Genomic DNA, 27719 nt, shown 5'->3' with positions numbered 1-27719 from the left:
GATACCTTTTCATGTTGTTGTATTCTTGTGATGGTTACATTTTTATTTCATTGTATAAATTATGATGTATTTCTTTATTGACAGACTTTAGCATTGTTTCTCAGCTGTGTTTGTGCACGTGGGCTTGTGTGTGTGCATGTGGGCTTATGTGTGTGCATGTGTGTGAACATAAGTTTATAATTACATACTTGGAGGGGTTGGCATGATACTTATTCAAATTTTGGAGTTATGTTGGATTTATTTCTGGGATGGAGCAATTTTGAAGACTGTTGCTGAATATCTCTTTAAAAAGAATACAATTTTATACTTTTACCCACGGTCTGTAAAACTTTGATCTAATCTCTGCTGAAAAATTTGAAGACTAAATGTGAGAATGAATATAAGCGAAGTATTCGGGGGGGAAAACATTCTTTCAGCAAATATTTAAGTATCTGGTATACGTTATAAAGATTTACGTAAACAAAGAATATGAACTTTGCTTTTATGAAACTTACATGCTAGAAGATACATTTAAACTTGAAGGTGTCTGAAATCTTAACTTGTAAGTCAGTGTCAAAAGAGAGATGATACAAAGAGCTGTATGTACATTCATTTATTAGATATTTCCTGAAGTCTTACTGTGTGCCTAATACATAGTGCTGCGTGGTAGGACTAAAGTGCTTATTAAGAAATCAAATGAGGGTCTTCAACTCATTTAGTATACATTTTAAGTGGTGGCAAGGAAGGGAATGCAGGAAGATGGACACATTACACAAATAAAAGTAAGAGTCAAATGTGTTATAAAGTATATAATATTGTTTAGGACTGTTTTCTGAAACAGTTTTATCAGTTACCCTTTTTTCTTTGTTGCAATATAGGATAAAAGAGAGGGACCTATCAATGCCGAATTATCGGAAAAAGTGGGTTCAAACTTACCTATTCCTCCAGAAGAACATAAATTAAAAGATGACTACATTGTGGATGTACAGGTAAGCTATGTTGCTTTGATCTTTAATGATAACGTCTTTTAAAACTGCTTCACAAGACAGAAAACTTCTGTTTGGTCACCATATTGTGTATTGTTACTTTTTCTTTTTGAACTGTTGTGCAATTGGCTTTAATACTATTCACCTGCTAAGAGTACTGCTTTTGAGAAAATGTAAAATTACAGATTTAATAATAAATGTGACTATTTTTTTGTAGTAAAAGTTTGGGTGTAAGTTCTCATGTCTTCATAGATTCCATTTTGGCTCACTATAACGGATCTTTGTCTCCAGATTTTTAGATGTCGGGAAATTTTTTCTAACTTACAACAAAAGAAAGTATTTGTATGTAAAACAAAGTATTTTGATACCAAACTTTTGTCATTCAGTGTGGAGTATGAATTAATAATAGGTTAAAGTATGTTTTATATGTTTCTTATATTACATTCTGAATATTATTTTCCATTTTGTACATCAGATTTTATGAAAGATGTTAAAAACTATAAACTGACCAGAATGCTGAAGCATCTGGAACCCATTTAATATCAGGAATAGCTGAAGGAACTAGGGATATTTGATCTGGAGGACGAAGAACTAAGGAAAAACTAAGTATCTCAAATATTAACAAAAACAAACTTCAGCTCAAAATGAGGGAGAATTCTTTTTTAAAATACAGTTAGAGCTATTTTATGACTTAATTGGGCTATCTAAGTACAAATAGTGAGTTTCATTTTATTGGATCCTAGAAGATGTTTGTCAAATGTTTCTACGTAAGAGTAAGAAAGTGTTCTCTGTAGCCCTTCTAGTTATATGACTATCCCGAACAGTCCTGCCATTGTTCATTTTCTAGAATTTTTATCATGGTATACTCTTGCTCAAGTACTTTGAAGTGCTTACTGCGTCTTATAGATCTTTGCTGTTCAGTATAGTAGCCACTAGCTACATTTGGCTATTGAGCACTGGAAATGCAGTTAGTCCAAATTGAGACTCGCTGTAAGTATTAAATACATATTGGATTTTGGAGACTTAGTAAAAAAAAAAAAAAGTAAACTATCTCATTTTTTTTTAATACTGAATACATATTAAAATGATAATATTTGATAATAATAAAAACTCCTTTTCTCAAGGCCTCCACCATAAAATGCAAACTATTTGTATTCCTTTGTGTATTTTTCATTTCAGTGTAAATAATTCCCCAGATGATTATATTTTATATTCCACTGACTCTATATCTTATGTTTTCTTTCTGTTCTCATACTGGGTCCTTTTTTTCTTCAAAGTCCTAGTTTTTCTAGTCCATAATAGTCTATAGTTTCTCTTTTCCTTGAACTGAGCATGAGTACCTCACTTGATACTCACTTAATAAGCATTAAATGTCTACTATGTGCCAGGGAACATGAAAATCAAGAGAACATAGTTCTTACTCAAGACATTTATAGTATACTTGAAAAAGAGAAGGAGACCTAAATAAGGCAATTGAGGTTTTACAGATGCTCTATTAAGTCTATACAGAGAACAGTAGAGGTATAGAGGAAGAGGAATGGCTAATTCTATTTAAGGTTGGTAGTGGGGGAGAATGTGCTGATAGAGGTTTCAAATATGAGTGGTATTATGTAGATTTCAGATTGTGTTTTGGAGGAGTGAATGGCCCAGAGCATCCAAGGACTGAAGGATCAGTGAGAATCATTTATTGCATTGTAATGTTACTTGTACATGCCCTGTGTTGTTGTTTATTGATGTACATTATCTTCTAAACTGCTCTGCGGCAAGAAGTATGTGTTGTTTTGTATATTTAAATATGATTTCTGTGTTGCTACTAGCATTAATTAAAGTAAGAGGGAAATATATGTAGGTCCTGATAGAAAATAGGAAAGAAGAAAGGCAAGCTCCTTTGTTCTAGTTTGTGAAATGACATGAAAAATGTCTAGAGCTTGTATTTTAATATGAAATATATTCCTTGGGAGGTGTTGTTGGAAGATAGGATTTTTATAAAAGTACATTCTTGATACTGTCACTTTTGAGACATACTTTTATAAAATCCTGTATAGCTAAAGAGATAATTTATTAATCTCAACATTTAATATAACTGACTTTTTTTTTTTTTAAACAGAATATGGAGTCAAAAAAGTTAAGTCCATCTGTAATTGAGACACTCCCTACAATTGATCTACATGAAGATTCTTCCAGTGGAGTTGTGGGCAGTGAAAACATTGAAAATATTTCCAGCTCATCTACCTCAGAGATCACTCCAATCTCAAAGCTTGAGTAAGTTATTACAAAGAAAAAAAGAGAATCTAATTAGGTAATGATAGAAAAATGTCTTAAGAAGATAAGGCAGCTTGAAACTCAGATTTGAAGTTTAGACTGTATAGCAGACTTAAGTTATGATGCCTCTATTTTGCATTTTTATTTTATTTTAATGTAAGGATCTTTTGATATAAGGAGTATTTATTCTGTTTCTAAACCCAGTGAGGTTGATTAGATCTCAGCCATGAAATCTCTGCATCACAAAAAATGAGGTTCTACTTGTTTAAGTAACTACTTATTTGAATAATCTTCCCTATAATTATCAAAGATTCAAATGTCAGATTATTCATTTCTATCAAATATTACTGAAGCATTCCATTCATAATTGTGTCTTTTTGTGAATAGCTACCTTTTTCAAACTTGATAATAAATATTCAGAATATGTAGCTGTAAGAGTTCCTTAATTTAGAAAATCTATTGTGTACTTTCCTAGTCCTTACAGCAACACTACAGAACAAAATTCCCTTCTCTCATACTACATTAAGCATTTCCTTTATCAAATGAGTTAATATATATATTAAAAATGAATAGAACAATATCTGGCACATAATGATAATATATATGTGTCAGTTAATATTATTGTTATCTTCACTACTTTTTAAATTTTTTTTCCCACAGCACTTTTTAAACACTTATTCTTCTCAAGAATGGAAGGGACTGGGGTAGAGGAGTTGTATTCAAAGATGTTAGAGTTGCCATTTAGGGGTTTATCCTAGGTAAGGAATAAAGAAACAAGACATTCTTAGAAGTAACGGTAGTATTTAAAAATTTAAAAATACTTATTCCAGAAAGAATTTAAGGCTAGATATTACAAATCTGAACAGTACATCTTATTTTCCCATTGTACTGAACATGACTGCTTAGTGAATTGGAAGTGAGTAGGACAGAATATTAGGGTAGTATTTTTAAAAATGAAATTCTAAAAGTGCCTTAAGAACTTAGTGAAATGTTTTAAGATAATAGATTATTTTTTGATAACTATAGGCAACAACTCTAATACTGGTAGATTATACTAACAGAAAGGAAACATTAGAGAAGATACAGTTAAGATAAATTTTAAGGGCACCTGGGTGGCTCAGTCAGTTAAGCATCCAACTCTTGATTTCAGCTCAGGTCATGATCTCAGGCTCATGAGATTTGAGCCCCAAGTCAGGCTCCATGCTGAGCATGGAGCCTGCTTAAGATTCTCTCTCCCTCTCCCTCTGTCCCTCCTGTCCCCACTTGCATGTGCTAGTGCACTCTCCTTCTCTTTCTCTAATAAATAAATACATACATAAATAAATTTAAAATCTTATTTTTTATGAGATCAAATACTAAGCTATGATATTTTGTTTTAAAATTTGGTAATTACCTATTTAACAGCCAAAGCCATTAACAGATCAAGAGTCAGCAGTTAACTTTACATGATTTAAAATAAGTAAATTCTTGAAAACAGCCTGTAGAACAGTAAGGCATTCTTCTCTGGTTTAGATTATGTTTTGAAAATCACTAATACAATTTGTAACTTATGCCACATTATGTTCATTAAGTTGCCAGATTGTCTTTTTTGTTTCTATTTTTAGTGAAATAGAAAACCCTGGTACTATTCCTATAGCAAAACCAAGTGAAACTGAGCAATCTGAAACTGATTGTGATGTTGGTGAGGCCCTTGAAGCAAATACTCCAGTTGACCAGCCTTCCTTTGTCAGTCCACCTGAAAGGTGGGTGTGAGCTGTTGTTTTCCTTTTGTAATAATAGCAGTGTCATGTTTGAATGGACTTTGGTGTGTGCCTAATTCCACTTTATGATCGCGAGAAAGCTGCGAGAAAGCTAATCCCTTTGTGCTCTTTTCTTGGTTTATTTTGTACATGATAATTTTAACAGTTTAGATTACATAAACTTGTTATTCAGTTAATTTTTTTTAATATGTCTTTTTGGTTTCAAATAGCCTTGTTGGCCAGCATATAGAAAATGTGTCATCTTCACATGGCAAAGGAAAAATAACAAAATCAGAATTTGAATCAAAAGTTTCAGCAAGTGATCAGGCTAGTGGTGATACAAAATCTGCATTGAACGCTTCAGATAATTTAAAAAATGAGGTAAGTTATATACTTGACTGTTTCCTACTTTATTATATGCATTTTTATTATTAGCTAATCTTGCAATTTGCTAACCATATTTGCCATAAAATTAGGGATTAAGTAGTTAATGAGGAATGTGGAACTGAGGTGAGCTGTACTTCCTGAGAGCAAATGGTTACTTCCTGGGTACTCTTACCAGTATATTATTTATACATACAGTTGTTCCAAGTATGAACAGCCCTTAGTTGTATATAATTAAGTGGTTTTCTGTTACCATCAACTGTTTGATAGCAGATACATAAAGTCCTTACTTAAGAAGTTTCTGGAGAGCTATATAGAAGAAGTTATGACTATTAAATTCAGGTATCTTCAGAATAATAAGTTTAACTCCATATACACTGTTAAATTTAGGCTTTTCAACCAGAATTATTTTAAAGAGACATTTTTACCTTTTGTTATTTGTGTGCAGAATACAGCTTATATTGAAGAGTATGAATTTTACAATTATACTAGCCCCATGTAGCAGTTTTACTTTCCTTTCTCCTTTTGAGTTCTGCTTTGACTTCATATAGAGGCCAATGCAGAATTTCCTGAAGAAATGTTGACAGAGGAGTCTAGGCCTCCTTCAGGTAAGAAATAACTGAGTAACAGAGATGAAGTCCACTCCATGAACTTAACAAAAGTAAAACATGCGGAATCAAAGAGAGGTTCAAAGTACTGAGTACCATGTCCACATTTGTTCCTTTTTAATTTGGATCTTCTGTTCTCCACCTTCTCTGTCATATATTTTCAGTGAATCTGTACTCACAACTAACTAAACTTCCTTCTGGAGACTTTACTATCACTACCAGCTGTTTTTATGATGCTTCTTACAATTATAGGAGCTCAACATTTCGTAGCCCACCATCTTGAAGGAACTAATTTTCCCAATGAAACCAAATCAAGCATATGTTATAGTTCAGTTGTCTACAGCCATAAATAAAATTAGACAAACATTACAAAAATATCTTCTTTGGAGGTATTTAAGATTCATCTGATACTACATAGACTTCTCTGATACTACATGGCAGCCAGTTTTGTCCCAGTTTTGCTTGTTCTCCTTCACCATTAGCAGACTGAAACTGCCCTTCATTACCTAGTATATAAAAATGGTTTCTGAGTTTGTGCTAATAGGCAAAATGGTATAATTTTTAACTATATTAATATCCTGGAAAAATTATCAGATAATAAGCACATTATGAAATATCCAGTAGTTTTATGTGTTGTCCAGTTCAGGATAATTCTTCCCAGTTAAGTTTGTGTGACTGGAGAGAGTTTTTTTTCTGATGCAAAAGATCTTTGTGTTATCCCTGTTATCTCAAGAATCTGGAAGACAGTCTTTGCCATACTGAGAGACAGTACTTTACCATGTGTTTTTATTGTATTGTTTAGTTCTCTTATTTGTTGCTAAGAGGTGATAGTGATTGCTTTGCCTGGATCTCAAAAAGTGTGTGTATGTTCCTCTAACTTTTTGTTGTATTTCTTTTAGTATTTGGGCTTTATTCTTAAGTACTCAGGTTAATTTTTATAAATATATGTTTTTTGCTTATTTTCTCATTGTGCTGAAACTAGGTTTTTATTTAATAGCCACATTATTTAGTCAGTTAGCTTGTTCTGCAAAAGATGGAGGTTGTATGGGAGCCAATTTGCTGTCTTCCTAGAGGGAGATTATGGGTATTTGTATTCGTGTATTTGTGTAATTCATGTAATTCTAATAAGCTAGTGTATTAGTGTAATTCTAATATACTAGTATCAGTCCTTAAAAGTGTGCTTTAGGGGCGCCCGGGTTGCCCAGTCGTTAAGCGTCTGCCTTTGGCTCAGGTCATGATCCCAGGGTCCTGGGATCGAGCCCCGCATCGGGCTCCCTGCTCCGCGGGAAGCCTGCTTCTCCCTCTTCCACTCCCCCTGCTTGTGTTCCCTCTCTCACTGTCTCTCTCTTTCTCTCTCTCTCTGTCAAATAAATAAATAAAATCTTAAAAAAAAAAGTGTGCTTTAATATAGCGAGTATTAGTTCTCAAAATGTGCCCTACACTATATATAGCACACGTACACTACATGAGACTTGTGCTATTTACCGGAGTAAGCTGTCTAAACAGATGTTGTGCACTTCTCAGGGAACTGTTACTAAATATGTTATGCACTGTTTTAGGAATACAGAAATAAATAATGGAATGAGCATCTTTACATATATTATTCAGCTTACGGAAAAAATTACAAATTAAATTGTGTGCCTTTTCCCAGTTATATTTCTTCTCTCCTCTTCAGATAGAACACCTGTGTCAAATTCAGCGTGTCTATGTGTGTGTGTAAGAGTGTGTTTTTAAACTTTTTCCAAAACTGCATTATTATAAACAGTACATACTATTATTTAGCATATTTTGAAGCAATATAAAGTGGTATCATTCTTGCCTTAAATATCATTTTACTCACCATTGTTTTTGAGATTTGTCTGTTCATTGTTTACAATGTTGTATTTCACTACCACAATTTATCTGGTCTTCAATTCAGGTTTTTTCTAATTTTTTGATGTTACAAACAATGCTGCAGTAAGCATTCTCATGCATATTTTCCTAGGCACATGTGCATGTTTTCACTCATATTTATACATGGGAGTGGAATTATTGGGTCATAGGGTATGCACATCTTTACTTAATATGGCTAAGTCTTTTTAAGTTTATTTAAGTTATCTCTGCATCCAATTTGGGGCTTGAACTCAGGACGCCAAGATGAGAGTTGCATGCTTTTCTGACTGAGCCAGCCATGCACCCTTAATATTGCTAAATTTTGAACCCCCTTCAGCAGTCTAATAGATGTCCCATGGTCCAACAGACATGCCACACTTCAAACTCCATCAGATTGGTATAATTTATTCAGCATCTCTGGTTTTCATTTGCATTCCCCTGATTATTACTGAGATTGAGCATTTTGTATTTTCTCTTTGCTGAACTTATTGTTTATCTCCTCCATTATTGATTGTAGGTAGTGTGTAGTTGGTAGTAATCCTTTATTGGTTGCAGATATTGCAACTACTTATTTCAGCTTGTGGCTTATTGTACAATGTAGTTTATGGTCTTTTGATACATTTAATTTTAAATTTTAATCCAGCCAAATGTATCAGACTTTTTTTTATAATTTATTCTTTCTTCACCTTGTTAAATCCTTTTATATATGAAGCTTTTTCTATACTTTCTTTAAAAAGCTTTGTTTTTCTTTAGACTCTTTGTGTTTCTTTATGTTTTTAAATCCATCTTAAATTTTTATGTGAATGGTAATTCGTGTTAAGGATCTTTTAGAAACTATATGCTACATCTAAAATTAGTTCGCTTTTTTTAATGCCTATATTATTTTAACTTAAATTTTAAGATGGTTGCATTACAACTGTAGTATTTATTGATTTGTACAGTTTTATGTGTAAGTAATTGCTTAGGATATAATACAATTTTTTTTACAACCTATACTTATATTGTTAATATGAAGGAATAGATCTTGTGCTTAGGTAGAAGATTTCAATTTTTCAAGAGAAACTCAACTTTTAAGTAAACCAAAACTTTTTACATTTCATTTTTTTTTGAAATATTATCTATCAACTATAAAATTGGACTTTAATTTCACATAAACATTTGTACTTTTATAATTTATTAATCTGTTTTCTCTGTTCTTTCACATTTCTTTAAGAGTTCTGATTATACAAAACCAGGGGAAATTGACCATATATCTGTAACAAGTCCCAAAGATCCAGAAGATATACCAACATTTGATGAATGGAAGAAGAAAGTTATGGAAGTAGAAAAAGAAAAAAGTATGGAAACACTGTGATTCCATTTATTTATTTATTTATTTATTTATTTATTATTACTTTTGGGGGGGAGGGGCCTGGTTTAAATACGCATTTCTCTTCATAGTGGGTAAAATAAAATAAAACCTTTGAAAGCTTTTTAAAGGTGAAAATTACTAAGATGTATAATTATCAACCTATGTAATTTACCTGTGTATAATTATATAGTTTTAATCTTAATTAAAATCCATTTTGTAAATTATTAAATGAGGAAAAAATAAGATAAAGTAGGCAGAGCAGTAGTTTTCATTTCAGTTTATAAGGAAAATTGCACAGAAACTTTCTGTTTGTTTTTTGGGGGGCTTGTCTGGGATATGAATGAAACTTTTGAGTCATAAAGCTTTAAACTGTAAATAGAGTTGGACTGAGGTATTACAGTTTCTTTTTGTAAAGTAAGTCTCAGAGTTAAAAATTCTTAATGCTAGAAGGACAGCATTCATCTTTAATAAAATATGTATATACAATATTTTGATTCTCATGGATAAACTTTATTTTGAGAATTATATTACTTAGACATAAATCAAGTAATGTGGATTTTTGTAGTTAATTTGGTTTGGGAGAGTATTTTAAAGCCAATGAGGTAAAGCATTTTGAATTTAACAGGTTTTTTAAAACATTCTCTTAAGCATTAGAACCTGTTCTTCAGTACATATCAGCTATTGCTTTTGAGATCATTGTTTGTTGGGAGTATTTTTAATCATAATCATCATATATATATGTTTATAATAAGGTTTGTCTGCAGGTCAGTCAATGCATCCATCTTCTAATGGAGGTCTACATGCAACAAAAAAAGTGCAGAAAAATCGAAATAATTATGCCTCAGTAGAATGTGGTGCCAAAATTTTGGCAGCTAATCCAGAAGCCAAGGTACTTAACTATAAAATTCTTCTATACTTGTAGGACACTAGTAACTTTATTAAATCAAGATAGCAGTTTGCTGAGAACTGTATTTTAACATGAGCTACTTTTCTGATTCACTGATAAATGTAAGATTATGCTTTTAAAGACATTTTCTTGTATGAATTCTTAGTTATATTGGTTGATACATCGCACCTTTTTTATTTCTTTCAAAGACTTTGTTTTTTTAAGAACAGTTAAGGTTCACAGCAAAATTGAGAGAAAGGTAGAAATTTCTTTCATAACCCTTACTCTCACACATGTTTAGCCTCCTCCATTATCAACATACTTCCCACCAGAGTGATACATTTGTTACAGTTGATAACTTACACTGACACATTATTATCACCTGAAGTCTATAGTTTATGTTAGGGTTCACTCTTATCATATGGTCTATAGGTTTAAACAAATGTGTAATGACACGTTATCAATCATAGTATCATAGAGTATTTTTACTGCCCTAAAAATCCTCTGTGCTCCACCTTTTCATCCCTCCCTCCCCTCAACCCCCGATCTTTTTACTATCTTCATAGATTTGTCTTTTCCAGAGTGTCATGTAGTTGGACTCATACTGTATGTAGCCTTTTGAGATTGGCTTCTTTCATGCAGTAATATGCATTTAAGTTTCATCTGTGGCTTAATAGCTCATTTCTTTTTAGCGCTAAATGATATTCTGTTGTCTGGATGTGCTGCAGTTTATCTCTTCATTCAATGAAGGGCATTTATCCTGTCTTTTAACTTTTAAAACCTGTTTGAAATTTTAAAAAGAAAATAGCTAATAGAAAATCATTTTTCCTTTATAGTAACAGACATTTAATTTAAAATGTTTTGTTGTAAGGCTAACTTAACACTATAGACATAACCAGTAAATTTTAGCCATTTTTATGCCTTCTTCTCAGATGAGTGTTTCAGAATCTTAGTATTTTAAGATCTAAAAATAGAAATCCTAGAAATCTTTACAGTTGAAATATTTTTCCTTAAGTAATTTATTCCCTTCCCCTTTTTAAAATAGAGCACATCTGCTATTCTTATAGAAAATATGGATCTTTATATGTTGAATCCTTGCAGCACTAAAATCTGGTAAGTAAAGTGCATTCTATGTGTGTACATATTATGTTAAGCTTTTATGTTAGGATTAGATTGATTTGTTCCTATAGTCACTTAAAAAGCATTTATGATTGATAGGTGCTGGTACTGTACTTACCTTAGGTCCTGGGATACAGAATTGAAGACGAAATACCTTTCCTTTTGAGAAGGTCACAGCCACAGGCAAAAAATAGATCTAGCCAAATAATTATGAAATAGTATTAAAAGTATTGCTGAAAGATTATGATAGGAACAGTGATGATATTTAATTGTGAGAGAATAATTCCTGAGCTGAATCTTGAAGGATTCATAGGAAGTCACAAATGAGGGAGAGGTATTCAGGAACTGTAAGAATAAGGGAACAGTGCTAAAAGGAACATATTTCTTATGGCAGCTGTAAGTAGAAGCAGCCTGAAGAGGTTATTTTAGTCATGATAAGAATAAAGGTATAACTAGAGTGGTCGTGGAAGAGGAGACAGGAGATATAGTTTACCAATAACCAGGCCATCCAATGCTGTGTATACTTACAATTTTTTGAAGTTTGTTAAAGACCATGGAGGGAAGTGTTTGTTTTAAGTAAGGAAGTGACATGATTTCACTGGTGTTTTAAGAAGGCTTGTCCTCAAAGGATGGCCTACAGCAGAATGCAATTGGGAGCAGGGAAACCAGTTAGGAACCTGCTTTAATTAAGGCATTGGCAGTGTAGATATAGAAGAGAGGGCGTTATGAAAGATATTTATAGCAGATAAAATTGGCAGCTCTTGGTTAGTAATTGGATGTGGAGAGAGTCATCTAGGAAATCTCCCAGGATTTTGACTCCTACTTGGATCTATAATTCTGCCATTAACTAAAAGAATATAGGCAAAGGAACAGATTTATGGAGGAAAATAATGTGTGATATACCAACAGTTTTATTAGATTATTTGATTTAATTGCTCAAAAGCAGCTGTTCAAAAAAGAATTGAGGTAAATTATTGCCATCATATTGATTTACTAAAAATATATATATTGATTTTTTTTTTTAATTTGAGGAGAAACTCTTTAAACCTTAAAGATAATGCTTATTTTCTATTCTTGGCCTTCACTCCTTTTGGTACATTTACACCACAAATTATTTAAGGGTATTAAGGATAATTTAAAAGTGTATTTTTCCTTATCTCATAGATTGGATTTGAGGAAATGATTATCTGAGATTATAATTACAGTGTTATTTTGAGGTTTTTGTTTTTATTTGTAGGAACCTCTGTAGTCAGTAACAGCTCAAGTTTTAGTCTCTAAAATTTTGTATTTCAAGCAGAGACATGCTGGGATGAAGTTATATGAAGTAGTCATAGCTACCCATTTGTATTTTAACATTTCTGCCAAACAGCATGCATTTCTGTATATATGTTTACTGCATATTTAGTTTTCGCTCACTTACATATGTGTCTTTTCACTGTAATTGAACTTCAGAGCACCTTTAACTGATTTCACTTGATTTAAGTAGGTTAATCCTCCTAAGGTATATTAAGACCACACAGTCTTACTGTAGTTTTATAAGTCTTAATATCTGGTAGAGTAAGTTTATACCTCATCTTCCTCAAAACTTTCGTCACTATTCTTGTTTTTATTTAAATTCAAGTTAGTTAACATATAGTATAGTATTGGTTTCAGGAGTAGACTTTAGTGATTCATCACTTACATATAACACCCAGTGCTCATTACAAGTGCCCTCCTTAATGCCCATCACCTATTTAGCCCATCCCCACCCAAAACACCTCCCCTTGAGCAACCCTGTTTGTTCTCTATAGTTAAGAGTGGCTTACAATTTGCCTCCCTCTATGTTTTTATCTTATTTTTCCTTCCCTTCCCCTGTGTTCATCTGGTTTATTTCTTAAATTCCACATGAGTGAAATCATATGGTATTTGTCTTTCTCAAACTGACTTATTTCGCTTAGCATAATGCACTCTAGTTCTATTCATGTTGTTGCAGATGGCAAGATTTCATTCTTTTTGATGGTTCAGTAATAGTCGAGTGTGTGTGTGTGTGTGTGTGTGTGTGTGTGTGTACACCACATCTTCTCTACTCATTCATCAGTTGCATGGATACTTGGGCTCTTTCCATAGTTTGGCTATTGTTGATAATGCTACTGTAAACATCAAGGTGCGTATACCCTTTTGAATCTGTATTTTTGTAGCCTTTGGGTAAATACCTAGTAGTGCCTTGCTGGGTCATAAGGTAGTTCTATTTTTAACTTTTTTGAGGAACCTCCATATTGTTTTCCAGAGTGGCTATACCAGTTTGCATTCCCACCAGCAGTGCATGAGGGTTCCCCTTTCTCTGCATCTTCACCAACATCTGTTGTTTCCTGTGTTGTTAATTTTAGCTATTCTGGCAGGTGTGGGGTGGTATCTCATTGTGGTTTTGATTTGCATTTCTCTGATGATGAGTGATGTTGAGCATCTTTTCATGTGTCTGTTAGCCATCTGTATGTCGTCTTTGGAAAAGAGTCTATTCATGTCTTCTGTCCCTTTCTTAACTGGATAATTTGGTTTTTGGGTGTTGAGTTTGATAAGTTCTTTATAGGTTTTGGATACTAAACCTTTATCTGATACTTCATTTGCAGGTATCTTCTCCCATTCCATAGGCTGCCTTTTAGTTTTGTTGATTGTTTCCTTTGCTATGCAGAAGCTTTTTATCTTGATGAAGTCCCAATAGTTCAGTTTTGCTGTTGTTTCTCTTGCCTCTGGCAACATGTCTAGTAAAAAGTTGCTACAGCCAAGGTCAAAGAGGTTATTGCCTGTGTTCTCTAGGATTTTGATGGTTTCATGTTTCACATTTAGGTCTTTCATCCATTTTGAATTTATTTTTGTGTGTGGTGTAAGAAAGTGGTCCAGTTTTAATCTTCTGCATATTGCTGTCCAGTTTTCCCAGCACCATTTGTTGAAGAGACTGTTTTTTTTTTCAATGGATATGCTTTCCTACTTTGTCAAAGATTAGTTGACCAGATAGTTGTGGGTCCATTTCTGGGTTCTCTGTTCTGTTCCATTGATCTGTGTGTCCTGTTTTTGTGCCAGTACCACACTGCCTTGATGATTACAACTTTGTAACGCAGCTTGAAGTCCAGAATTGTGATGCCTCCTGCTTTGCTTTTCTTTTTCAATATTACTTTGGCTATTTGGGGTCTTTTCTGGTTCTATCCAAATTTTAGAATTGTTTGTTCTAGCTCTGAAAAATGCTGGTATTATTTTGATAGGGTTTGCATTGAATGTATAGATTGCTTTGGGTAGTATAGATACTTTAGCAGTATTTACTCTTCCAATCCATGAGCATCTAATATTTTTCCATTTCTTTGTGTCTTCTTCAATTTTTTTCATAAGTGTGCTATAGCTTTTAGAGTACAGATCTTTTACCTCTTTGGTTAAGTTTATTCCTAGGTATCTTATGGTCTTTGGTGCAGTTGTAAATGAAATCAGCTCCTTGATTTCTCCTTCTGCTGCTTCATTATTGTTGGTGTATAGAAATGAAACAGATTTCTGTACATTGATTTTATATCTTGCAACTTTGCTGAATTCATGTATCAGTTCTAGCAATTTTTGGGGTGGAATCTTTGAGATTTTTAAGAAGATCTTTGAGAAGATCATATGGTTCTTATCCTTTCTTTTATTAATGTGGCATATGATATTGATTGATTTGTGGTTATTGAACCACCCTTGCAGCCCAGGAATAAATCCCACTTGATCATGGTGAATAATTCTTTTAATGTAGGATTTGATTTGCTAGTATCTTGTTGAGAATTTTTACATCCATGTTCATCAGGGATATTGTTCTGTAATTCTCCTTTTTAGTGGGGTCTCTGTCTGGTTTTGGAATCAAGGTAATGTTGGCTTCGTAGAATAAGTTTGGAAGGTTTCCTTCCATTGCTATTTTTTTGGAACAGTTTTAGAAGAATTGATATTAACTCTTCTTTAAATGGTTGGTAGAATTAACCCCTGGGAATCCATCTGGCCCTGGACTCTTGTTTGTTGATTTTTGATTATTGATTCAGTTTCTTTGCTGGTTATGTGTCTCTTCAAGTTTTCTATTTCTTCTGGTTCAGTTTTGGGGGTTTGTATGTTTCTAGGAATTTATGCATTTCTTCCAGATTGCCCAATTTGTTGTTATGTAATTGGTCATAATCTCTTTTAATTATATTTCTGCAGTGGTTTGTGATCTCTCCTCTTTCATTCCTGATTTTATTTATTTGGGTCCCTTCTCTTTTCTTTTTGATAAGTCTGGGCAAGGCTTTATGAACTTTGTTAATTCTTTCAAAGAACCAGCTCCTAGTTTCGTTGATCTGTTCTACTATTTTTTAAAATTTCTGTATCATTTATTTCTGCTCTAATCTTTATTATTTTCCTTCTCCTGCTGGTTTTAGGCTTTCTTTGCTGTTCTTTTTCCAGCTCCTTTTGGTGTAAGGTTAGGTTGTATATTTGAGAGTTTTCTTGCTTCTTGTGGAAGTCCTGTATTGCTATATACTTCCCTCTCATGACCGACCGACTTTGCTGCATCCCAAAGGTTTTGGACTGTTGTGTTTTCATTTCAATTTGCTTCCATGTATTTTTAAAATTTTTTCTTTAATTTCCTGGCTAACCCATTCATTCTTTAGTAGGATGTTATTTAACCTTCATGTATTGGTGGTCTTTTCCAAATTTCTTCTTGTGGTTGACTTCAAGTTTCATAATGTCGTGGTCTGAAAATACACATGGTATGACCTCAATCTTTATGTACTGGTTAAGACCTGATTTGTGACCCAGTAAGTGATGTATTCGGAGAATGTTCCATGTGCGCTTGAGAAGAATGTGTATTATGCTACCTTAGCATTAAATGTTCTGAATGTATCTATTAAGTCCAGCTGATCCACTGTGTCAATCAAAGCCATTGTTTCCTTGTTGATCTTTTGCTTAGATGATCTGTCCATTGCTGTAAGTGGGGGTGTTCAAGTCCCCTACTATAGTGTATTGTATTATTATCAATGAGTTTAAGTTTGTTATTAATTGATTTATATACTTGGCTGCTCTCACGATGGGGGCATAAATATTTACAGATGTTAGATCTTCTAGTTGGATAGACTTCTTTATTATGATATAATGCCCTTCTCCATCTCTTATTACAGTGTTTGGTTTAAAATCTAGTTTGTCTGATGTAAGTATGGATACTCCAGTTTTCTTTTGATGTCCATTAGCATGATAGATGGTTCTCCACCCCTTCACTTTTAATCTGGAGGTTTCTTTGGGTATAAAATGAGTCTCTTGTAAGCAGCATATTGATGGGTCTTTTTTTTTTTTTTAAATCCATTCAGATAGCCTGTGTCTTTTGATTGGAGCATTGAGTCCATTTACATTCAGAGTAATTATTGATATGAATTTAGTGCCATTGTATTACCTGTAAAGTCGCTGTTCCTGTGGATTATCTCTGCTCCTTTATAGTCTCTGTTGCTTTTTGGTCTCTCCTGCTCAAAGGGTCCCCTTTAATATTTCCTGCAGAGCTAGTCTAGTGTTCATGAACTCCTTTAGTTTTTGCTTGTCTTGGAAACTCTTCATCTCTGCTTCTATTCTGAATGACAACCTTACTGGATAGAGTATTCTTGGCTACATATTTTTCCTATTTAGCACGTTGAATATATGCTACTTTCTTCTGGCCTGCCAAGTTTCTGTGGACAGGTCTGCTGCTAACCTTATGTGTCTACCATTGTAGGTTAAGGACCTTTTGTCCCTAGGTGCTGTCAGAATTCTCTCTTTCTCTTTGTATTTTGCAAGTTTCACTGTGATATGTCTGGTGTTGACCTGTTTCTGTTGGTTTTGAGGGGAGTTCTCTTTTCCTCTTGGACTTGAATACGTTTCCTTCCCCAGATTAGGAAAGTTCTGAGCTGTAATTTCTTCAAATAAACCTTCTGCTCCTCTTTCCTGCTCTTCTTCTTCTGGGACTCCTATGTTACGGATATTATTGTGCTTCATGGAATTGCTGAGTTCCCTAAGTCTGTATTCATGATCTGCTAGTTTTCTTTCCTTCTTTTCGTCTTCATTATTTTCCATAATTTTATCTTCTGTTATCACCTGTTTGTTCTTCTGTTTCTTCCATCCTCATTGTGATTACATTCAGTCAGTTTTGCAGCATCTCATTTGTAGCATTTTTTTCGGCCTGACTAGTTTTTTAGGTCTTTTATCTTTGCAACAAAGGTTTCTCTGGTGTCTTCTATGCTTTTTCAAGCCCACCTAGTATTTTTTTTTAATTAATTTATTTGAGAGCGAGAAAGAGAAGGCACAGGGGAGTGGGGCGAGGACAGAGGGAGAGAGCAGACTCCCCACTTAGCACGGAGCCCAATGTAGGGTTCAATCCCAGGACCCTGAGATCATGACCTGAGCTGAAATCAAGACTTGCTGCTTAACTGACTGAGCCACCCAGGCGTCCCAACAAAATACAATTTTTTAAAATATATTTACAATTGCAACAAATAAATAGCTGCTCAGAAATGAATTTAACAAGATATATATTACTTTCATGAAAATTTTTAAAAATAATCTTATTGAAAGACATTAAAAGACAAAAGGATATGTCCTATTTATACATAAGAAAACTCAATATCTGAGTCATCTGAATATTCAGTAAAATTCCAAACAAAATTCGACATGACATTTGGGGAATTCAACAGGCTAAGTCTGGGATTAATAAGGAAAAAGCAGAAGCAGAAGAATAGCCAAGATGGTCCTGAAGAATATGATGCAAAAACTTGCCCTTCCTGATACTGTGATCCATAAAGCTAATGAAAGTGTGGTGTTACTGCAGGTGGTGATAAACTGAAAAGTGGAACAGAACAGGGAGTACAAAAACAAACCCATGCTTATAAGGAAACTTTATGATAAAGGTATATTGTAAATCAGAGGTAAAGTGTGGAACTACTGAATAAAAATGTCCGCTCTCTCCGACATTAAAAAAAAAAAAAGATAGCTTAAATTTTTAAATTCTAGAGAAAATTTGCCTTTCACCTTTAGGTTTTTGATCCCAGTGGAATTTTTTCTATATGGTGTGTAGGAGGGATTCATTCTTCCCTCCCCATTTTTCTGTTAGATAATTTTTTTTTAAATCAGGCTTATCTTACCAAACAAATCAAAGCACACACCTAGTTAAAGGTCCAAGCACTCCCCACTGCAAGCAAGAAGGAACTCTGCAGAGGACTGACCTGTGGGAAAGAGCAGCCAAACACAGCAGCAGAGTGCACACAGCATACACCACAAACACTTCCTGAAGTGCCAGGCCCCAGACAGTGTATGACCCCTTCTTAATAGAGCATTACTCTCAGGAACAGGAAACATTACAAGCTTTCATAATATGCAAAAGACAGAAACCTAGACAAAAGGAAATCACAGCCAGGGATTTGCTCAAAACAGTTAACAAGGAGTGTATCTGAACAAGAATTTAGAACAACAGTCATAAGAATACTAGCTGGGTTTGGGGTGCCTGGGTGGCTCAGTCAGTTAGTGGCCAGCTCTTGATTTTGGGCTCTGCGCTCAGCTGAGGAGTCTGCTTGTGGATTCTCTCTCCTCTCCCACTGCCCCTCCCCCTGCTCACACTCATGTGCACGTGCTCTCTCTCTCTCAAATAAATCTTTAAAAAAATTACATTTTAGGGTGGGGGGATGGGTTAGCCTGGTGATGAGTATTAAGGAGGGCACATTGCATGGAGCATTGGGTGTTATACGCAAACAGTGAATCATGGAACACTACATCAAAACTAATGATGTAATGTATGGTGACTAACATAATAAAATAAAATTTTTAAAAAAATTACATTGTATTTACAATTACATTGTTGTATATAGATGTCTAGTTTTTTTTAAACGAATCTTATATCCAGCTATCTTTTTATATTCTTTTTCTAATAATACGTAGATTTTCTTTGGGATTGCTATGTAGAAAATTATAGCTTCCCTACAAATTTTTCTTTTTAAAAAAAATTTTAATCCTTTTCATTGTATTTTGCTTTCTTTTTGTCATTACATGCTGGCAAGGTCCCTGAGAAAATCGTGAATAGAAACAGTGATAGTAGTCAGTGTCATCTTATTCCTTATTTTGGAGGTATTGCTTCTAATCTTGTACCATTAGGTATCTTCTAAGTTTGGAACTTAGTTAGAAAACCATCTGGGCCTATGGGAAGATACTAATTTTCTTTTAAGGGTATAATTTAAAAACTAATACGTTCACATGGTTCAAACCCAAAAAGGTATTTCAAAAGGGTAGGGGAGTTACAGTGAGAGATATTCTTCTAATCTCTGTCATCCATCTTATTCAGTGTTAAATTTTTAGTTATCTTTTTAGTTTCTTTATGCAAATGTAAATGTAAATTTTTATTGATCTCCCTCTTTTCACAGAACTTAGTATATTATACACACTATTTTTCACCTAGAGTTGAATTTTAACTTAACAATATCTGGTCATCTTTCATCCTTTCTTTCTTTTTTAAGATTTTATTTACTTATTTGACACACAGAGAGGGAGAGAGTAAAAGCAAGCAGGGGGAGCATCAGGCAGGGCAGAAACAGGCTCCCCGCTGTGCAAGGAGCCTGATGTAGGGCTCAATCCCGGGACCTTGGGATCATGATCTGGTCATCTTTCTATTTTGTTCATAGAAAACTTTTTCATTCTTTTTGATAGCTGTATAAAATTTCATTATATGGTTTTACCAGTATTCAACTAGACTTCTGATGGTGGATATTTGGTGTTTTAATCTTTTGCTATGGCAGACAGTATTACTTATAAATAAGCTTGAGCATGTACTGTTTTGTACTGGTGTGAGTAGATGGGAATGTTTTTAAACTACTTTTAAAAGAAATAGGGTTTTTTGATAGCTGCATAATATTCCATTGTATATATATACCACATCTTCTTTATCCATTCATCTGTTGATGGACATCTTGGCTCTTTCCATAGTTTGGTATTGTGAACATTGCTGCTATAAACATTGGGGTGCACGTACCCCTTCGGATCACTACATTTGTATCTTTGGGGTAAATACCCAGTAGTGCAATTGCTGGGTCGTACAGTAGAGGTTATGTGGTATGGTGAGCACTGTGAATTGTGTAAGACTGATGAATCACAGACCTGTACCTCTGAAACAAATAATACATTATATGTTAAAAAAAAAAAAGTAGGAAGGGAAAAATGAAGGGGAGGAAATCGGAGGGAGAGATGAACATGAGACTATGGACTCTGAGAAACAAACTGAGGGTTCTAGAGGGGAGAGGTGTGGGGGGATGGGTTAGCCTGGTGATGGGTATTAAAAAGGGCACGTATTGTATGGAGCACTGGGTGTTACACGCTAACAATGAATCATGGAACACGACATCAAAAACTAATGATGTAATGTGTGGTGATTAACATAATAAAATTTAAAAAAAGGAGTAGTTATAAGACTAGGTTTACTGTTCTTGAGTTAGTTTTAGTAAATAATATTTTTCTAGGAATTTGTCTTTAATCCATTTTCAGAGTTTTTGTAATAAAGTTGTTGGTAGTATTCTTTTATTGTTTTAATGATTTTTTTAAAAATTCCTAATATTTTAATTTATGTCTTCTCTCCACAGACCAGTTTGACTTTATTGATTCCCTCTATCACGTCTTTTTTTTGTTTTGTGGATTTCTGCTTGAAACTTTATTATCTTATATTTTCTTTAACTTCAGCCTATTGAACTTAATTTTTTTTCAGATATACACATTAAGGTTATAAATTCCCTTCCTAATTGTATCAACTAAATTTTGATACATGGTGTTTCATCACGCTACTCTTGTGTTTAGATCTCTGTCTGATCTTTTAAAATTCCTGACTTATAAATAATTAAAAAGAAGCATATTAAAATTGGATTTGTCAACTTTTATATGTAGTTCTATTAATTTGCATAGAATATTCTTTGCTTCTAGGAAAACATAAAAAATGAGGCAAAAAAAATGAAAGAGCATTTTATTTTATTTTATTTTATTTTAAGATTTTATTTATTTGGGAGAGAATGAGAGACAGCACGAGAGGGAAGAGGATCAGAGGGAGAAGCAGACCCCCCGCTGAGCAGGGAGCCCGATGTGGGACTTGATCCCGGGACTCCAGGATCATGACCTGAGCTGAAGGCAGTCGCTTAACCAACTGAGCCACCCAGGCACCCTGAAAGAGCATTTTAAAATCAACTAACTGAGGAATAATTACATACCTGCTTATATTTTATATATTATGAGACTATTTATTAGGTGCATACAAGTTTTAGAATTGTTAAATCTTGGTGAATTCCCTTTTTTTTTTCGTGTTTTTTTAATTTAAATTCAATTAACCAACATACAGTACATCATTGGTTTCAGATGTAGAGTTCGATAATTCATCAGTTGCGTATAACACGCAGTGCTCATCACATTGAATTCACTTTTTATACCTGGTAATACATTTGTTTGAAAGCTCATTTTTTCTGATATATAGCTCATGTCTTAGAAATGGAGAACATTGTATGCAAAAGAAAGGTGTGGGAGAATTAGCATTTTATTTTCTTCTTAATGCTCTTTTAGATTTATTTTCTTTGTTGTTAATAACAAGCAAAGTCTGAGTTCGATTTTCTTTAGTTCCCTCCCCCAAAGGTGTTTTGGTGGTATGGGATATGTTTAAGCTTTGGAGCCAGATAGATAGAACACTTAAAGGACCCACACACTTTCTGTCATGTTCCTTTGGCTCCTCTAAGGTGTTGTCCCTGCCTGCATTGCTGAAACGATTTATTCCTACCACATTCTCTTTCCAACCTGTAAGGTGGGAGAAAGCAAATGGAGAAGTAGCAGCTCCCTTTTAAGGGCTTGACCTGGAAGTTGCACTTGACACTTCTGTTCACAGCCCTTCTTCACCCCAAACTAAATAACACAGCCAAGACTGAGAAGCACAGTCTTTGAGGTGTGGCCATAAGCTAGCTACATTTGGGGTGGTGGTGGGAGGGGGCCTCTTATTAAAAGGCAGACGAGGAGAATGTGAAGTAACCAATTAATGTTTATTGAATTGTTTTATAAAATGGAGATAATGTTCTTTGCAGTTTGGTTGTACGAATTAAGTCAAAGAGTGGATGTAAATCATCTAACATAGTATCTGACCCAGAGTAGGCATTCAGCAAATGTTAGTTTGCTTCTCTTTATGAGCTTTTCTCTGAAACCTGATTGTTTTTGCCATCTGCTAGAACTTGGTTCTTTTGCTCTCATAAATTAAACACAATATGTTAATTTTAATGCTCTTGATTTATTTGTCAAGATATTGGTATAGTAATTACTTTTTGAAAGTATTGATTAGAGTGCTAGATGTCATGAGTATTTTTTTGTTATTATTTTACATTTTTAAAATTTTATTATGTTATGTTAATCACCATACATTACATCATTAGTTTTTGATATGAGTATTTTTTTTCCCCAAATGCCACGCTGTGTGCAGTTTTATTTTACACACATGGCACCATATTTGTAATTCTTCCTAAGAAAATGTTTTATGGCATTTTTCTGTGTCCATAAATATAGGTCTCTGGCATCATTTTTATAGAATAGCTTTATTGAGGCATAATTGACATAAAAATATATATACACACATGTAAAATAAGCTGCAACATGTCAAAACGTACAGTTTCATAATATTTGACATTTATACATCTATGAAACTATCACCACAATAAAGATAATGAACATATCCACCTTCCTAAAATGTTTTTCATCCTCCTTTTCCTTCCTAACTCCTGTGCCCCTACAGCAATTACAGATCTGTTTTCTATTACTATAAATTACTTTACATTTTCTAGATTTTTATATAAATGGAATGTATAGTTTTTTTTTTTTTTAAGATTTTATTTGAGAGAGAGACAGAGCACAAGCAGGGAGGAGGGGCAGAAGGAGAGGGACAGGCAGTCTCCCCGCTGAGCAGGAACCTGAGATCATGACCTGAGCTGAAGGCAGATGCTTAACGGACTGAGCCACCCAGGTGCCCCGGAATGTATAGTTTCTAATAAAATTTTTAATGCCTGTTGGTATTTCATTGTTTGGGTGGACCATACTTGAATCGTCTATGCTAATAAATATGTAGGTTGACTATTTCTCCCTGCTCTTATAAACTGTGCCTTGCTATATTACAATGTATATACAAGGGTGAAAATTTATCCTATATGTCCTTAGGATAAATTTCTAAAAGTGTATTGTTAAATCAAAGACTGTGGTACCCTTTGAGACCATGTATATGCCAAATTGCCCTCTAGACTAGTCACTTTACATTTTTGCTAGCTTTCCTTAGTGAGGTCATTCCTTCTCCAAGAATTAAAAAAAGAACCTTTAAAAAAATATTGTAGGACAAAAGCAATATCTTGCGTTATTATAGTTATCCCACCCCCCCAACTAATAATATGCTTGGGAAATAATGAGTGACTTAATGGAAGTCTAGTTTATGCAAACCGTTTATGTTTAATATGAACTATTATTTTGGTTTGCTTATCTCAGTAATTGTCTTGTGTTCTTTTTAAAGGTTTGTTATTGAACTTTGTGAACCAATTCAAGTAAAACAGCTTGATATTGCAAATTATGAATTATTTTCTTCAACTCCTAAAGACTTCCTGGTTTCTATCAGTGACAGGTAAATGCTAAAGCTGCTTTCTACAAGTTTATGTTGGATCTCCAGAATAAAAATTTTAAGATGGGTCACTTTTTAAAACTTCATTTTATTTTTTATTTTAATATATCAATTTGTAAGAATATAATAATACGGTAGTATTAGGCACTTGCTAATCAACTTACTTTCATTAAATCATATAGTGTTTATAATCATATGATATTATTCCTTTATAAGGTGAGGAAACAGACAAGGAAAGGTCACATAATTTGTGAATTGGAGAATCAGAATTCAAACCTAGATCTGTCCTTATTTTTAATTATTATGCTCTGTTGCTGCCAAACATTTCTTTAAAAAGTTAGTAAAAACTTTCATGAATACTTCATTTTATATATCATGAGGTATATTTTTGTTAAAGTATAATTTAAAACTTTGTTATGTGTGTGTGATTATGAAAGAATTAACATAAGGAATTTGATAAAGAATCACAATCCATTCAATCAAAGATAACTTATTAGCATTGTAATATATTCCTTCCAGGCTTTTCTGTATATTCATATATTTACTAATTCTATTTAAAAAAATCAGCTTTTACTGCTTATATCCTGATAATATCCTTTTGCCTTTTAAACACCATTTAAAAATTTTTGAGTATAATTAACATACGATGTTACATTAGTTTCAGGTGTACAACATATTGATTCAGTAATTCTCTACATTAAGTATACATTTTTAATGAATGGTTTATATTTTTCCCCCACTGGAGGTGTTTACTCATTCAATAAATACTTTTTGAGTGTCTCTGATGTGGCATGTAGAGTGCTGTTATTTATTTAACCATTCTTCTGTTGTTGATCATTAATGGTTTCTCATGCTCTTCTCCCACCTCACACTCTGCACTGCATATATGCAGTTATTGAAATTAATTCTCAAGACCTCTTGAATTCCATCCATTTTTCACCTAATAACCTTGCTCAGATCACTTCTTTTTCTCTAAGCTGTTATTTTCTTACATGTCAAGTGGACATACCCAGCTTTAACAAGTAAAGTGTTTTTTTGTTTTAATAGCACTCCATTACTTTGAGGTATTTTTAAAACACTGTAGTAAACAAAAATAATACTTTAAGGCTTTTATGTTTGATTTTCTTTTAAAGATGGGGAAACAGCTATGTAAGATCTGTGAAATTCTAGTCTAATGGTAAAGGATTTTTTCTGTTTCCCTTTCCACCAGCACTTTTATTTTTATTTTATATCATCACACACTTCTTAGTACATGAAGAGTAGTACCTGCTTCCAAAACAATCTCTTGGCTACTCTGTTTTAAAACCTCCAGTTTACTTGGAAGCCCAAGAAGCCACTTTGGTCCTACTTTTTGTCTTCTCCTTTAGTTGTTTTCTCTTTGATAATGGTGTGAGTTTTGCAAGATATTCTTTCCTATAAAGAGGAACTTGTCACAGTTTAGTTGGAAAAGAAAATGCATTTCTTCAACTCAATATTTTACTATTTAAACTATGTTAAGTGAGTGTGTGCACCTGGAGAGGAAAAAATTAAACAGGATATATTTTGAAGATGTGATGGAACCTCTCAATATGTGGTTTATAAATTTTAAAAAGAATGTTTATATTTATATTTCCTAGATATCCCACAAATAAGTGGATTAAGCTGGGTACTTTTCATGGTAGAGATGAGAGGAATGTCCAGAGTTTCCCTTTAGATGAACAGATGTATGCAAAATATGTGAAGGTAATGTTTATAGCTACAGGACTATGTTTTATAATGAAAACATACCTATTATTCATACGTTTTTATACCTCACCCCACCTTTTTAGAAATCATAAAACTTAAGAGGAAATTTAATGCAATGTTCTTTTTGATAAAATGATTCTCACTTGCATTTATTATTTTATGAACAAATATTAATACATTTCCTTTTGTATAACTGGAAAGTTAGGCTAATCGTTTTGATATTTGCAGCTCTGATGAAATTTCAAATTTTTAAAAAAATTTTATTTATTTTCTCAGAGAGAGGGGGAGAGAGAGAAAGAGAAAGAGAGGACACAAGCAGGGGGAGCGGCAGGCAGAGGGAGAAGCAGGCCTCCCGCTGAGCAGGGAGCCTGATGCAGGACCCGATCCCAGGACTCTGGCCAGGATCATGACCTGAGCCTAAGACAGACACTTAACTGACTGAGCCACCCAGGCATCCCTGAAATTTCAAATTATGTCTTAATATTTTTTTGAGTCTTAATGTAAAATGTCATCTTCATAGTATCATGTCTTTCTGTATTTCAAAGTCCAAATCATTGTTAGTCACTGAAGTCTTTAAAGCAGGTCTGATTTTTTTATTAGAATCTGGTTCTTAGATCGTTTTAATTTTAATATCCAGTTATTTGTCTTACATCTTTTGCCTTTTCTGTTGTATATTCAAGTGAAATATTCTTTGTCCAAATACCAATTTCAAGTAAACTTTTAAACACTTTTATTCAGTATTTCTGCTGCTTCCTCCACCAATGTAGAGAATGAATTATCTACCAAAGTAGAATTATTACTCTTGAATTGGATTTTAGACAAAATACAGGAATTTCCTACTCCTCTCCTCCCCTCTTTTTTTCTTTAAAATAATAGCACACCTTAAAGTACCACTGTGTTTTGGAATAATAGCAGCTCTGATTTCTGTCTTTTCTTCTTTAAATGTGAGGACTTATAGCTACCTGATCGTCCTCAGGGATTTTACTGTCTGTCTTTTTTAAGCATGTATTAAATTGGCTTCTATGAATGGGTAAACTTGTAGTATTCCTAGTCTCAATATAAAAATGCTAAATTCTATTTTTAAAATACAGTTGATATTCTCAGTTAATGGTTCAGCAGTGTTCAGAAAAATGAAGGTATATTTTCCATTTCTTTTTTTTTTTATTTTTATTTATTTTTATTTTTTTTTTAAAGATTTTATTTATTTATTTGAGAGAGAGAGAATGAGAGAGAGCACATGAGAGGGGGGAGGGTCAGAGAGAGAAGCAGACTCCCTGCCGAGCAGGGAGCCCGATGCGGGACTCGATCCAGGGACTCCAGGATCATGACCTGAGCCGAAGGCAGTCGCTTAACCAACTGAGCCACCCAGGCGCCCTTTCCATTTCTTTTAAACAATTGTTTAATGACCTTTTTATATAGCAGTTTCTACACTGTGATAAGGAAAAATTTTATAAATTATTTGGCAGGTGGTACAATTAATTTTACAATTAAGGCAACCCACCTGTTAATGAAATAGTTCCAAGAATTATTCTTTATACCATCTACTTTATTAATAATGGCAGAACATAATTTATTGGTGGTATAAAAAGTGTCATTTCCTACTTGGTTCTTCTTATGGTGGGACACTATAGAGCATCTTGATGATGACTATTCTAAAAAGTTCTTTTTGGTAGCATTCTAAAAGCAAAAAACATTTAATTCTAATTCTAATATCGATAAATATATAAATTTACGTGGGTTTTCCTTATCCCAAAACTAAACCCAGATATACGGTCTACTTTTAATAGCCTATATTTTAAAAGTGGATTGATATATATCTTTTAGTTCTGTAAGTTATACTTGAAATAACATAGCATCCAAAAAAATTCATGCTTTCCCTAAAAAAATTTGTATACAGTATGGTACAAGAATAAATGCTGTTTTATATTATGCTAGTTAATCTTTTTATCAATATGTATGTACATGTGTATATCCACATATGTATCTATATATAGGTATATACATGATACATATCTATAATAATTGAATTAATATAAGACACAGGTTGTTTCTAGATACTCTTTATTACTTTTAGAATGTTTTTATCCCTGACAGATAAATAAAACAGCAGCAATGAATTTTAGGTTATTCAGCTTAACCTTAAAGTTAATTTCATTACAGTTAGATTATACTTTCTA

At 33.4% G+C, this 27719-nt stretch overlaps 1 protein-coding gene across 4 annotated transcripts in view; it reads left to right on the top strand.

The window, feature by feature from the left end:
* SUCO (SUN domain containing ossification factor) overlaps positions 1-27719 on the top strand; it is an 85682-nt gene that overhangs the window by 24637 nt on the left and 33326 nt on the right. For 2 of the 4 annotated variants that reach the window (XM_035010791.1, XM_035010789.1), the window contains exons 3-11: positions 858-968; positions 3073-3227; positions 4832-4969; positions 5197-5347; positions 9044-9167; positions 9946-10070; positions 11113-11180; positions 23713-23820; positions 25434-25539. In XM_035010791.1, coding sequence (XP_034866682.1) covers positions 858-968; positions 3073-3227; positions 4832-4969; positions 5197-5347; positions 9044-9167; positions 9946-10070; positions 11113-11180; positions 23713-23820; positions 25434-25539 — 1086 coding nt within the window. Of the gene's footprint in view, positions 1-857; positions 969-3072; positions 3228-4831; positions 4970-5196; positions 5348-9043; positions 9168-9933; positions 10071-11112; positions 11181-23712; positions 23821-25433; positions 25540-27719 lie in introns of all 4 variants that reach the window. The other 2 variants (XM_035010790.1, XM_035010788.1) reach the window with 1 other exon arrangement.

This window comes from Mirounga leonina, unplaced genomic scaffold (genome assembly GCF_011800145.1).
Source record: "Mirounga leonina isolate KUSES-001 unplaced genomic scaffold, KU_Mleo_1.0 Mir_154, whole genome shotgun sequence".
Taxonomy (NCBI): domain Eukaryota; kingdom Metazoa; phylum Chordata; class Mammalia; order Carnivora; family Phocidae; genus Mirounga; species Mirounga leonina.
Note: the sequence above shows the minus strand (reverse complement) of the source record. Positions and strands in the feature narration are given on the sequence as shown.